Source organism: Emydura macquarii, unplaced genomic scaffold (genome assembly GCF_026122565.2).
Source record: "Emydura macquarii macquarii isolate MOO-44397 ecotype Brisbane River unplaced genomic scaffold, CSIRO-AGI_Emac_v2 contig_1386, whole genome shotgun sequence".
Lineage (NCBI taxonomy): Eukaryota > Metazoa > Chordata > Testudines > Chelidae > Emydura > Emydura macquarii.
The window spans coordinates 1,479,474-1,490,181 of record NW_027131523.1 but is presented as its reverse complement, the minus strand read 5'-3'; the positions used below and the strand labels follow the sequence as shown (position 1 = coordinate 1,490,181).

General features: G+C 65.0%; 1 protein-coding gene across 1 annotated transcript; it reads right to left on the bottom strand.

Moving 5' to 3' along the window:
• Nucleotides 1-92: 92 nt before the first annotated feature.
• On the bottom strand, nucleotides 93-10,708 carry LOC137155800 (caM kinase-like vesicle-associated protein). Its single transcript, XM_067552221.1, has 11 exons — nucleotides 10,692-10,708; nucleotides 7,315-7,410; nucleotides 5,591-5,722; nucleotides 5,090-5,164; nucleotides 4,759-4,897; nucleotides 4,059-4,179; nucleotides 3,219-3,294; nucleotides 2,925-3,061; nucleotides 2,404-2,482; nucleotides 1,968-2,055; nucleotides 93-1,804 (listed from the first exon to the last, which is right to left on the bottom strand). The coding sequence occupies exons 2-11, from the start codon at nucleotides 7,407-7,409 to the stop codon at nucleotides 1,634-1,636; spliced, it is 1,113 nt and encodes a 370-aa protein (XP_067408322.1). The 5' UTR covers nucleotide 7,410; nucleotides 10,692-10,708; the 3' UTR covers nucleotides 93-1,633.

The following is a 10,708-nucleotide window of genomic DNA, read 5'->3' as shown; positions in this document are numbered from 1 at the left end:
AGGGCGGGCCGTGCCCCGGGGCTGAGTCCAGGCTGCCCTCCCGCCCCGCCCCGCCCCGCCCCCACCTCCTTCGCTGCAGAAGGTGGCAGGCGTGCGGTGGCTGAAGCAGGACGGCCCCGGGGCCGGGTGGCTGTACCCCAGCCTCTGTCAGGCACCTGGACCATGGTGCCTAGCGCCTCTCTGCCTCAGTTTCTCCATTCTACCATGCCGCTTCCCCCTTCTCTCCCCACTGGCGGAGATAAACGCCCGGCTGTTTGCAAGGATCCCGAACCGTGGTGATGGGCCACCAGGACAAGCCCAGGCATTGCATCCTTGGCCCGCTTCAGGGGGTGGGTAGTAGATCAGGCAGGGGACGACACAAAGCCCGTACCGGGCCCCACACAGGGCAGGGCTTGTTGGGAAGAAGCCACATGTGACTGTGGCATTACAGAGTCGATCGGAAGGAGAAGGCAACCATGGTCCCCTTTTAATGGATGCTTTTTTCATAGAATTTCCTCAGTTTTTAAACAACAGGTTTTCCCCAGGAGCGATTTTGCCAGGCGTGCTGCTGCTGTGATTAATCCTGGCAAGTCTGAGCTCCCCGTACTTTGCTTGGCCACCTCAATCGTCGTCTTTTAACCAACATTTTTGGCATGGAATTGCCTAGGTTTTTTTTCCTTTTAAAGACAAAATGAGACACGATTCCTGGCAGTGGTCAGGATCCCGCACCATGCACCATCAGCGGGGGAGGGTACAAGGCCTTGCTTAATAATATGGATTATGATAGGGGACGCTCTTCACTGGAGAGGTACCAGAGTGCCAGCCCAGTGCACGCTCCCCTAGGCTGACTGGGGAAGAGCGGCGCCAGGAGGGAGGCGGGGTGGCTGCACCAGGCCTATCACTTGTGGGAAATGAGGATTTGGGGGCAGCTTTTATCTTGGCCAAACCTGCACAGATTCCCATGGGGACAGCAAAAGGCTTCTTGCCGGCCTGAAGGCTGTGCTCCTGCTGAATTTCAAAGCCTGGAGGCCAAGAGTGGAGATGGCCCAGCCAGCCATGGGAGGGGAGTGGGGTCTAGTGGTTAGAGCAGGGGCTGCTGGGAGCCAGGACTCCTGGGTTCTATCCCCAGCTCGGGGGGAGTGGGGTCTAGCAGTTATATCTGTCTCTCCCATCCCAGCTCCAGGTTTCCCCCCACCCCCTTGGAGGGACGACAGAGGAAGAATTGCCCATGAAAGCTGCCAGAGAAAAAATCTCTGTTTATTTTTTATTTCCAGGCTCCCTGTGGGGTGGGCAGGAGGGGGGACGAGGCTGATTCCAGGGGGCGAGGTGGGGGGAGGGGGGCAGCCTAGGATTTCTGTATTAAAATAGCATCTTCATAAAACATGCAGCTGGCCTGATGGATGGACATGCACATCCCACCCCCACGGGCCGCCGGAGGCTGGGTTGGTCCGGTCCGGTCCTCAGTTGGGGACAGGGTTGGGGTCAGAGCCAGGTAGGGAATGGAGCCCGGGGCCTTTCCCCACTAGGGGGTGCCGGCTCCCATCTGGCCCCAGGGCATGGGACTGGCTGGCTGGGGATGAGGAATGCGACATGGGGCCTTTCCCCTCTAGGGGGTGCTGGGTCAGATCCAGGCGCACGGAGCTGTACAAAGGGGTTATTCCGTCTTTTCTTCTGTGGGCCCCGCCGGCTCACTCGGTTGCTCCATGGTGGGGGGTTCTGTGGGGCGTGGCCCCTCCACCGTCAGCTCGCGGAGGGACGCAGGGGGGTGGGTGCCAGGCTCCAAGGCGCGGAGCCGCTGCATGAAGGTGGTGATGCGAATGGCCTTCTGTGGGGAGAGGAAAGTGGGTCAGAGAGCTCCACAATGCTCCTCCCCACGGATCCCTTCTGCCTCCCTGGCCAGCCCCCCACCCCATGGCGCCCCACCCTGCCGGCCGGGGGAGAGTGCCCCCTGCCCCACGGCGCCCTCTAACGTCCCTGGGGAAACTCACCCGCCACTTGGCTTTGGCGAAGTTCTTCTCAATCTGGGCACAGACCCCCTCCTTGAGGTTCTTTTCCGATGCCCCGTTGCCGGCGATCCTGGGGGGCCAGGTGAGGGGTGGAGGGTGCAGGCGAGATGAGGGGGGTTGGGGGGGATGTGCAGTGTGGATGAGGGGGAATGTGGGTGATCGTGGGGGGGGGTACAACATGGACAGCTTTTAGCGTGGGCAGTGAGGGGCCGATGGGGGGGAGCGGTCCCCAAACCAGGGGGTCAGATTGAGTCCATGCAGCAGAGAGCCGCCCCCCCGCCACAGCCAGATGGCCCCATAGACCTCCCTACTCCCCCACACCCACTCCCCCCCCCACCCCCACCCCCACTCATACATCTGCCTTCCTGCCCCTGCCCCTCCCCCTGCTCCTGCACCCCCCCAGCCCACCTCCACTCACCAGATGTGTCCCAGGGCCTCCTGCGCCGTGATCCTCTGGTCCTGATCCACCTCCAGCAGCTGCGACACCAGCTTCTTGGCTGCAAGGGGGTGGGGAGGGGCAGTGAGGGGCTAACGCTCCCCTCCCCCACCCCAGAGCAGCAGGGAGATGTGGGGGGGGGGGAAGAGTGGGGTGAGCTCGCTGCTGTACAGGGAGTCTGGGGATGGGAGGGGGGCAGGGAGGGTCTCACCAGTGGGGGAGATCTCGTCCCAGTGAGGTGGGGAGGGGCAGTGGGGCGCTGTGGGGCACAGGGGGACTCACCGGTGGGGGAGATCTCGTCCCAGTGAGGTGGGGAGGGGCAGTGGGGCACTATGGGGCGCTGTGGGATACAGGGGGACTCACCGGTGGGGGAGATGTCATCCCAGTGAGGTGGGGAGGGGCAGTGGGGCACTGTGGGGCACAGGGGACTCACCGGTGGGGGAGATGTCGTCCCAGCGGGGTGGGGAGGGGCAGTGGGGCGCTGTGGGGCACAGGGGACTCACCGGTGGGGGAGATGTCGTCCCAGTAGGGCGAGTCGAAGCTGTACTCCCCGGCCAGGATCTGGCGGAAGAGCCGCCGGTCGTGCCCCCGGCTGGACTCCTGTTCTGCATCGTCATAGAAGGGGGGGTTCCCCGACAGCCTGTGGGGGAGGGGCGGTCAGAGGAATCTGGGGGCCCAGACACCCCCAGGGATGCCCTAACGCCACCCTCCTGACCCCGGACCCGCTCCTGGACCCACCCTCCCTTGGATCCCTGGAGCCCCCAGCCCCCCACCCTGGGTCCCCCTGCCCCACTCACAAGATGAAGAGGATGACCCCCACAGCCCAGCAGTCCACGGGGCGGCCGTAGCGCTGGCGGGCGATGACCTCGGGGGCTGGGGGCAGAGAGACGGGGTGAGACCCACAGACGTGACACGGGAGGTGGGGATGGGGCAGCGGTACTCAGGGCGGGGGGAGAGGGATGGTCCCATACCCAGGTACTGGGGGGCAGGGAGGTCATATCCAGGTACTTGGGGGGTCGCACCCAGTGTGACAGCCTGCACCCCACGTTCGCCCCTTTTACAAGGCGATGTCCTACTTTGTACAAAGTTTGCCCTGCGAGGGACCCTTGGGAAACTCATAATCTGCTGGACATAAGTGTTCCGCTGAGACGTGTGACGCTCTGCACCCCTACTCTGCTGGAGAAGAGCAGGCCTGGCGCGCGAGCGTTTCCCAGCGCCGGGGCGGCGGGCGAGCCGGGAGCTGGCCCTGGCCGGGGGGGGGCTGACCAGGGCACGACGCACTTCTCTGGGGAGCAAGGCTGGGGCTGCAGATTTGCGGGTGCCGCCCTGTGGGCAGTTCACGAGGGGCTGGGAGAGCATTCGCGTGTGTGGCTGGGAGCGAATTTCCAGGCTGGAGGCGGCGGGGGCTGGTTGGGGGGGCGCTGCTCTGGCAGCAAAGCCGGGTAACAGGCACCCCCAGGCGAGAGTCCAGGGGACACAAGATCGCACCTGGGGAAAGTGACACTCAGGTACTCGGGGGCCAGGGGGGTCATGCCCAGATATTCAGGGGGGTTATACCCAGGTATTCGGGGGGGGGGGTCATCCCCAGGTACTTGGGGGGGGTTATCCCCAGGTACTTGGGGGTTGGGGGGTCATACCCAGGTACTCGGGTGTCCCGCAGGGCTCGGTGATGGCTCCGTTCTCGAAGCGCGACAGGCAGAAATCACGGAGCACGACCTTGGCGCGGCTTTGCTGGGTGTGATAGACCAGGTTCTCCAGCTGGGGGGGCGCCGAGTGTCAGACCCGGCCCACTTACCCCACAGTGCTCCCCATTCTCCACACCGCCCCCCTCTCCCTGCCAGCCCCCTCGTGCCCCATTCTTTCCCGGCTAGTCCCACACTAGCTTCCTTTCCCCCTGCCAGCCCCACAGAATCCCCGCTCCTCCCTTCCCCACAGAATCCCTCCCTCCCAGCCAGGATGCCCCCCCCCCAACTTAGAGTCTCAGACCCAGTCCCCATGGCATGGCATGGCACAGAAGCGGCCACTAGAGGGGGGATGTGAGCTAAAGGAATTCCCTACAGCCAGTGAGCCTCCCCATACATGACACCTGGGGCAGGGGTTCTCGCCCCAGCTCTGGGAGGGGAGCGGGGTCTAGTGGTTAGAGCAGGCATGGGGGCAACCTGGACTCCAGGGTTCTCGCCCCGGTTCTGGGAGGGGACTGGGGGTCTAATGGTTAGAGCAGGGGTGGGGGGGGGGGGTAGCCCGGACGCCTGGGTTCTCTCCCCGGCTCTGGGAGGGGAGCGGTGCCTGGTGGTTAGAGCAGGGCTGGGGGGCAGCCCGGCCGCCCGGCTCCCTGACCTTGAGGTTGCGGTGCACGATGTGCAGGCTGTGCAGATAGGCCAGGGCCTCCAGCACCTGCCGGATCACGCTGCTGGCGTCTCTCTCCGTGTAGCAGCCCAGGTCCAGGATCCAGTCGAACACGTCACCGCCCGTCGCCCTGCGGGGGGGGGGGAGGGTGGCACTGAGCAGGCTCAGCCCTGGGGGACCCCAAAGCCCCCCATAACCCTGGATCTCCCTGCTCCCAGCCCTGGGATCCCCCCAACCCATATCCCCCTCCGCTCCCAGGGTGGGATCGCACCCCCCCCATGCTGCAGGGCCAGAGCTTGCCCCCCCAGGCGTCTGCACTCACAGCTCCTGGATGATGTAAAATTCCTTGCGTGTCTCAAAGGTGTCGATCAGCTGGAGGATGTTGGGGTGACTCACCCTGGGGGGGATGAATTGGGGGGTTCAAGCCATTGTCACCGCTTCCTTCCCGCCCCCAGCCTGCCCTCCCCCACAGCTACGGTTCCCACCCCCTGTCAGGTCTGGGCAGCGGGCCCAGCAGATACATGCGGGCTCTTACCCAAAGAGACGCCCCAATTCCCACCTGGACATTCGGGCTGAGCGCCAGGACGCCTGGGCCTGCCTCAGTTTCCCCTTGTACCTTGCCTTGCTGCCCAGTGGGTGCAGGAGGGGCGGGCGACTGGAGCAGGGGACTCAGGAGCCCGGGCAAGTCTGTGGCCAAGGGGAGCCCCTACGAGAGTCAGGGGGCACCTGGGGGCCCAGTTTCGGAGTTGTGGGGGGATGGTCCAGAAGGTGAGGGAGGGGGCGGGGCAAGGGGGGGTGGGGGGGTCCTGGCTTCGGCACCTACATCTTGAGGATGAGGATCTCGTTTCGGGCTGCCTGGCGAACTTTCCTGCCATCCCTCTTCAGGAACCGCTTACAGATGAGGAGCCGGTCGGTCCGGCGCTCGCGGGCCAGGCAGAGCTCACAGAACTCCTTCCTGGGGGGGGGGAGACGTCAGAGAGCCCCCCCCGAGCTACCCCTGCCTCCCACCCCCTCTACATCCCCCAACTCCCCCAGCTGGGTGAGGCATGTGAGCCAGCGGTCTCCTCGGCAATGCAGCCTGGCCCAGTCGGACACGCAGCACGGTGGGGGTACTGGGGCAGACTGGGAGGGCTCGGACTCACGGACCAGGGGAGGGAAAGACGGACGGGGAGGGATTGGCAGGAGCTGGGAGAGGCTCAGGCGCAGACTGGGAGGGTGTGACAGAGTGGGAATTTTTCATAACATTTCAGATGATTACGCTGCGTGCCTCAGTTTCCCTGCTGTGGTGTGTGGTGAAGTAGGTGGTGGGAGAAGGGTGTGGCTGTCGCCCCGGCTGTCTGGGGCCCATGGCCTCTAGCGGGGCCCAGAAAACAACGGCCACTCCAATTGGCCTGACATTTGGCACCTGGTGATTAAAGGCCGGGGACGCGCCCCCGGGGGCAGGAAGCCGGCTGGGGGTGACCGGCTGGAGGACAAAGGGCTGGGGAGGGGTCGGGGGGGTTGGTAAGTGGGGGGCTGCTGGAGGCAGGGGAGATGCTTCTGGACCGGGACTCAGGAGGGGTCGGGGGCTCGGGACCGACCCAGAGGGACTTGGCTGGAACGTTCTGTTCTCTGAGGTAACCGGCCGCTCTACACTGTGTCCAGACACCTGCCGAGCCCGCCTGCGTTCACACGGCCGGCTGGGAGTCACTCCAGATTAAGGAAGCCGGGCGGTGGGGTGCAGTGCTCCCTTTGGGGGTGCGAGTCTCCCTCTGGGCTCCAGTCCTGGCAGACTCGCTGCGGGGGGCTCACAGCGTGATGCGGGGGGGGGGGGGGGTGCGGGCTCCGAGGTTCGGGCCCAGGGGGTGGGGAAGCCGAGGGCTCACCCCAAAGAGAGGGGGACCCCAAGGGGGCTGGCGTACGGCAGGGGGACCCCCAGGGACTGGGCCAGAGCCATGTGAGAGCACTGGGCCTGGGGATCCGTGACAGAGGTTCTGGGGAGGCTCTGACTGGGAGGGACTGGGGCAGCCTCAGACACAGACTGGGAGGGACTGGCAGAAGCTCTGCCTCTCGCATGTGTGTGGGCCGGGCCCCGGGACATCCCGGTGGGCGCCCAGCCCCCCCCAGTGCCATGCTGACCACCGGGGCAGCCACGCGGGCCCCGACTGTGGCGGAGACACACCCCCCGCCTTCAGGGAGGGGGAGCAGCACCTGGCCTTCCCTGTGCCCAGCCGAGGGTTTCCCACCCCGTCCCCCGGGCGCCCGTGGCCCCCCCAATTTCCGGGGAGGTCGCCCCCAGGGGAAATTTGGGGCCCTGGCACGCCCTGTTTGCCCCGCCCCAGCCCCATTCATCCTGTGACAGACGTTTACGGGGCTCCCCTGGAGTCCGGCAGAATAACGCCCCCCCCTCATCATTCCCCTCCCCCCACCCCTCTCCTGTCCTGCCCAGCAGACAGGGAAACCGAGGCACGTCAAGACGCTGGGGAGCTGGTCGCTGTGGGTCTGAAGGGAGGGGATCTCTGCTGGCCGTGCCGTGGGGAGCCGAGGGGTCCCCCCCCCGATACTCACGCTCTCAACAGCTGCCCGATCTCGTACTTGTCAGCGATGTCACTCGGGGTGTTGTAGCTTTTCTCCTCCCGCAGCCGGAGACACCCCCACGGCATCCTGGAGGTGGCGGGGCTGAGACATGACCCGTGCCCCTCACGCTGCCCCCTTCTCCCCGCAGCACGCTGCCCCTCTCCCTGCCCCCTGCAGCCCGGTGCGCCTCCCCCGCTGCCCCCTTTCCCCGCCGCCTGTGCCCCCCATGAGTCCCTCACCTGCCCCCCACAGCCCGGTGCCCCCCCACCTGCCCCCACTTGCCCCCTGCAGCACGGTGCCCCCTGCCTGTTACCCCCCCGCCATATCTTCCTCTCTCAGCCCCCCACAACCCTCCCCCCCGGGGTCCAGGCTATGCCAACCTGCCCATGGTCCCAGAACCCTCATATCGCCATGGTAACCCCAAGACCCCCCCCAGCTGTCACCATGGCAACCCCACTACAGCGGCTGGTAGCAACAGTCCTGGTGGGCAACAACAGGAGCCAGAACCTGGGATAACCTGGGGGGGAGGGGAGGTACACAACAACCGCAGCCTGCAACACAGACAGGCAAACTGCGACACATGCACCACGCCAGGACCACCGGGCACACACGCCGCAACACACAGCACAGCCGCAACACACACAACACAACACCAAAACAACTGTGCACACACTCTGACACACACAGCACAGCCGCGACACACGCAACACAACACCAAAACAACTGTGCACACACTCTGACACACACAGCACAGCCGCAACACACACAACACAACACCAAAACAGCTGTGCACACACTCTGACACACACAGCACAGCCGCAACACACACAACACAACACCAAAACAACTGTGCACACATGCCGTGACACACACACAGCACACACACAACACAACACCAAAACAGCTGTGCACACACTCTGTGACACACACACACAAACACACACAACACAACACCAAAACAACTGTGCACACACGCCGTGACACACACAGCACAGCCGCGACACACGCAACACAACACCAAAACAGCTGTGCACACACTCTGACACACACAACACAGCCGCAACACACACAACACAACACCAAAACAACTGTGCACACACGCCGTGACACACACAGCACAGCCGCGACACACGCAACACAACACCAAAACAGCTGTGCACACATGCCGTGACACACACAGCACAGCTGTGCACACATGATGTGACACACACAACACAGGCAAACACACACTGTGGCACAGACACAACACCAAAACAACTGTGCATACATGCTGCAACACACACAACACAGCTTCACACACACTGTGACACACACAACAGAGCCGCACAAATACACACATGCTGCGACACATACAACACAGCTGCATGCACACATTGTGACACACGCACAACACCAAAACAACTGCACACACTCTGTGACACACACAACACAACTGCACACCCATGCTATGACACACACAATACACCAAAACACCCTTGCACGCACACACACACACACCACAACTGCACACACAACACCAAAACAACTACATGTGCACACTGTACACACACAACGCACTAAGACAACCGTGTGCACACGCTGCAACATACACAACATACACACACACACTGCGATGCACATACCACATCAAGACAGCCACACACGCACGCTGTAACACACACAACAGACCCTAGTCATGCACAGACACGCACACAACATGAAACCCATACACACACCCCCAACTCTACAGGTAAAACAAAGACACAACATGCTCCACCCTGTAACCACACACACACACACACAGAGCGGGGATGGGGCAACTAAGCAATCGCTTAGGGCTGGAGCTGCTCACAGGGCCCTGTTGATATATGGGGGGGGGGGGGGGGATATTTATACCTAGGGCCCCGCGGGGGGGGCGGGGGAGGCCGAGCATCGGCTCTGAAGGAGGTTCAAAATGGAAAACACCCAAAACACCTGGGGGCAGGTGAGAGCCGCCCCCCGCCCCACAGCCCCCCCCAGCACCCGCCCTGACTGCCAGGGCAGATGCCCCTGCCCCACTCCCCGCCCCACAGCCCCCCCAGCACCCGCCCTGACTGCCAGGGCAGATGCCCCTGCCCCACTCCCCGCCCCACGGCCCCCCCAGCACCCATCCTGACTGCCAGGGCAGATGCCCCTGCCCCACTCCCTGCCCCACGGCCCCCCCAGCACCCATCCTGACTGCCAGGGCAGATGCCCCTGCCCAGCCTCCCCAGAACAGCGCCCCCCCGTGCTGCCCTGGGAGAGTGGGGCCAGCCCAGACCCCAGCAGAGGGGCCCCTCTTCACCCGCTTCTAACTTTGCCAAACTTCACCTGTTGGTTCCCTTCCCAGCAGACCTGGCCTGAAGGGGGAAGGAGCCCTCACCCCCAATCCCGCCCCCACCCAGAGACGACACCAGCCCCCCAGCTCTAGCCCCCAGACCCCACTCCCCTCCGGCACCGGGAGAGAACCCAGGCGTCCTGGCTCCCAGCCCCCCACTGCTCTACCCACTAGCCCCCACTGCCCCTCCAGGCGCCAGGAGAGAACCCAGGCGTCCTGGCTCCCAGCCCCCCACTGCTCTACCCACTAGTCCCCACTGCCCCTCCCGGCACCGGGAGAGAACCCAGGCGTCCTGGCTCCCAGCCCCCCCCCCCATCTCATCACTTCTCCCGGCCCGCGCCTTACCTGGGGCCGGGGCCGGGGCCGGGCCGGGGCCGGTCACCGCTGCCCGCGGGCGCAGGGGGCCATGGCCGGAGCGCGGCGCGCAGCTCCTGCTCGCCCGAACCGCCGGGGACTGAGCCCGCCCAGTCCGCAGCCGCGCGGAGCGCAGCGGCCGCCAGAGGGCGCAGGGGAGCGCGAGAGACGGGGCAGCGGGGAGGGGAGCGGGGCCTAGTGGTGAGAGCTGGGCGGGGCGGGGGCGGAGCCCAGGGGGCTGCGGGTCGGGAATGAGGGGCACCGGCCCGCTGGGGGCTGCGGGGACGGAGGCAGGTCCATTTCTGCCCCGCGGGAGGTTCGGTTCGGTTCGGCTCGCCCAGAACATTCAGCGCCCGGCGCAGACCCCGGCAGAAGGAAAGGGGCTGCCGGAGCGTCACATGGCGCCAGGTCTGCCCCTGAGACCCCGGGCCCCTCCCTGCCGCCCCGCAGCCCTGGGCCAGGACACTGAGCCTGGAGGCGGCTGCTTGGCCTTTTAATTCCGATGTGACTCCGGTTTGCCTAGGCTAGGGAGCACCTCTTCCTTCCTCCCCCCGCCGTGCACGGCCCGGGCAGCCGGCCGCCTTCACCCCCCGCCACTCCTCTCCCAGCATGGGCTGCAGTAGACAGCAGCTGCTCCCCCCCCCCACAGCGACCCCCTGTGCTGGGGCAGGGCCCTTACCCAGCACTGGTGGAAGA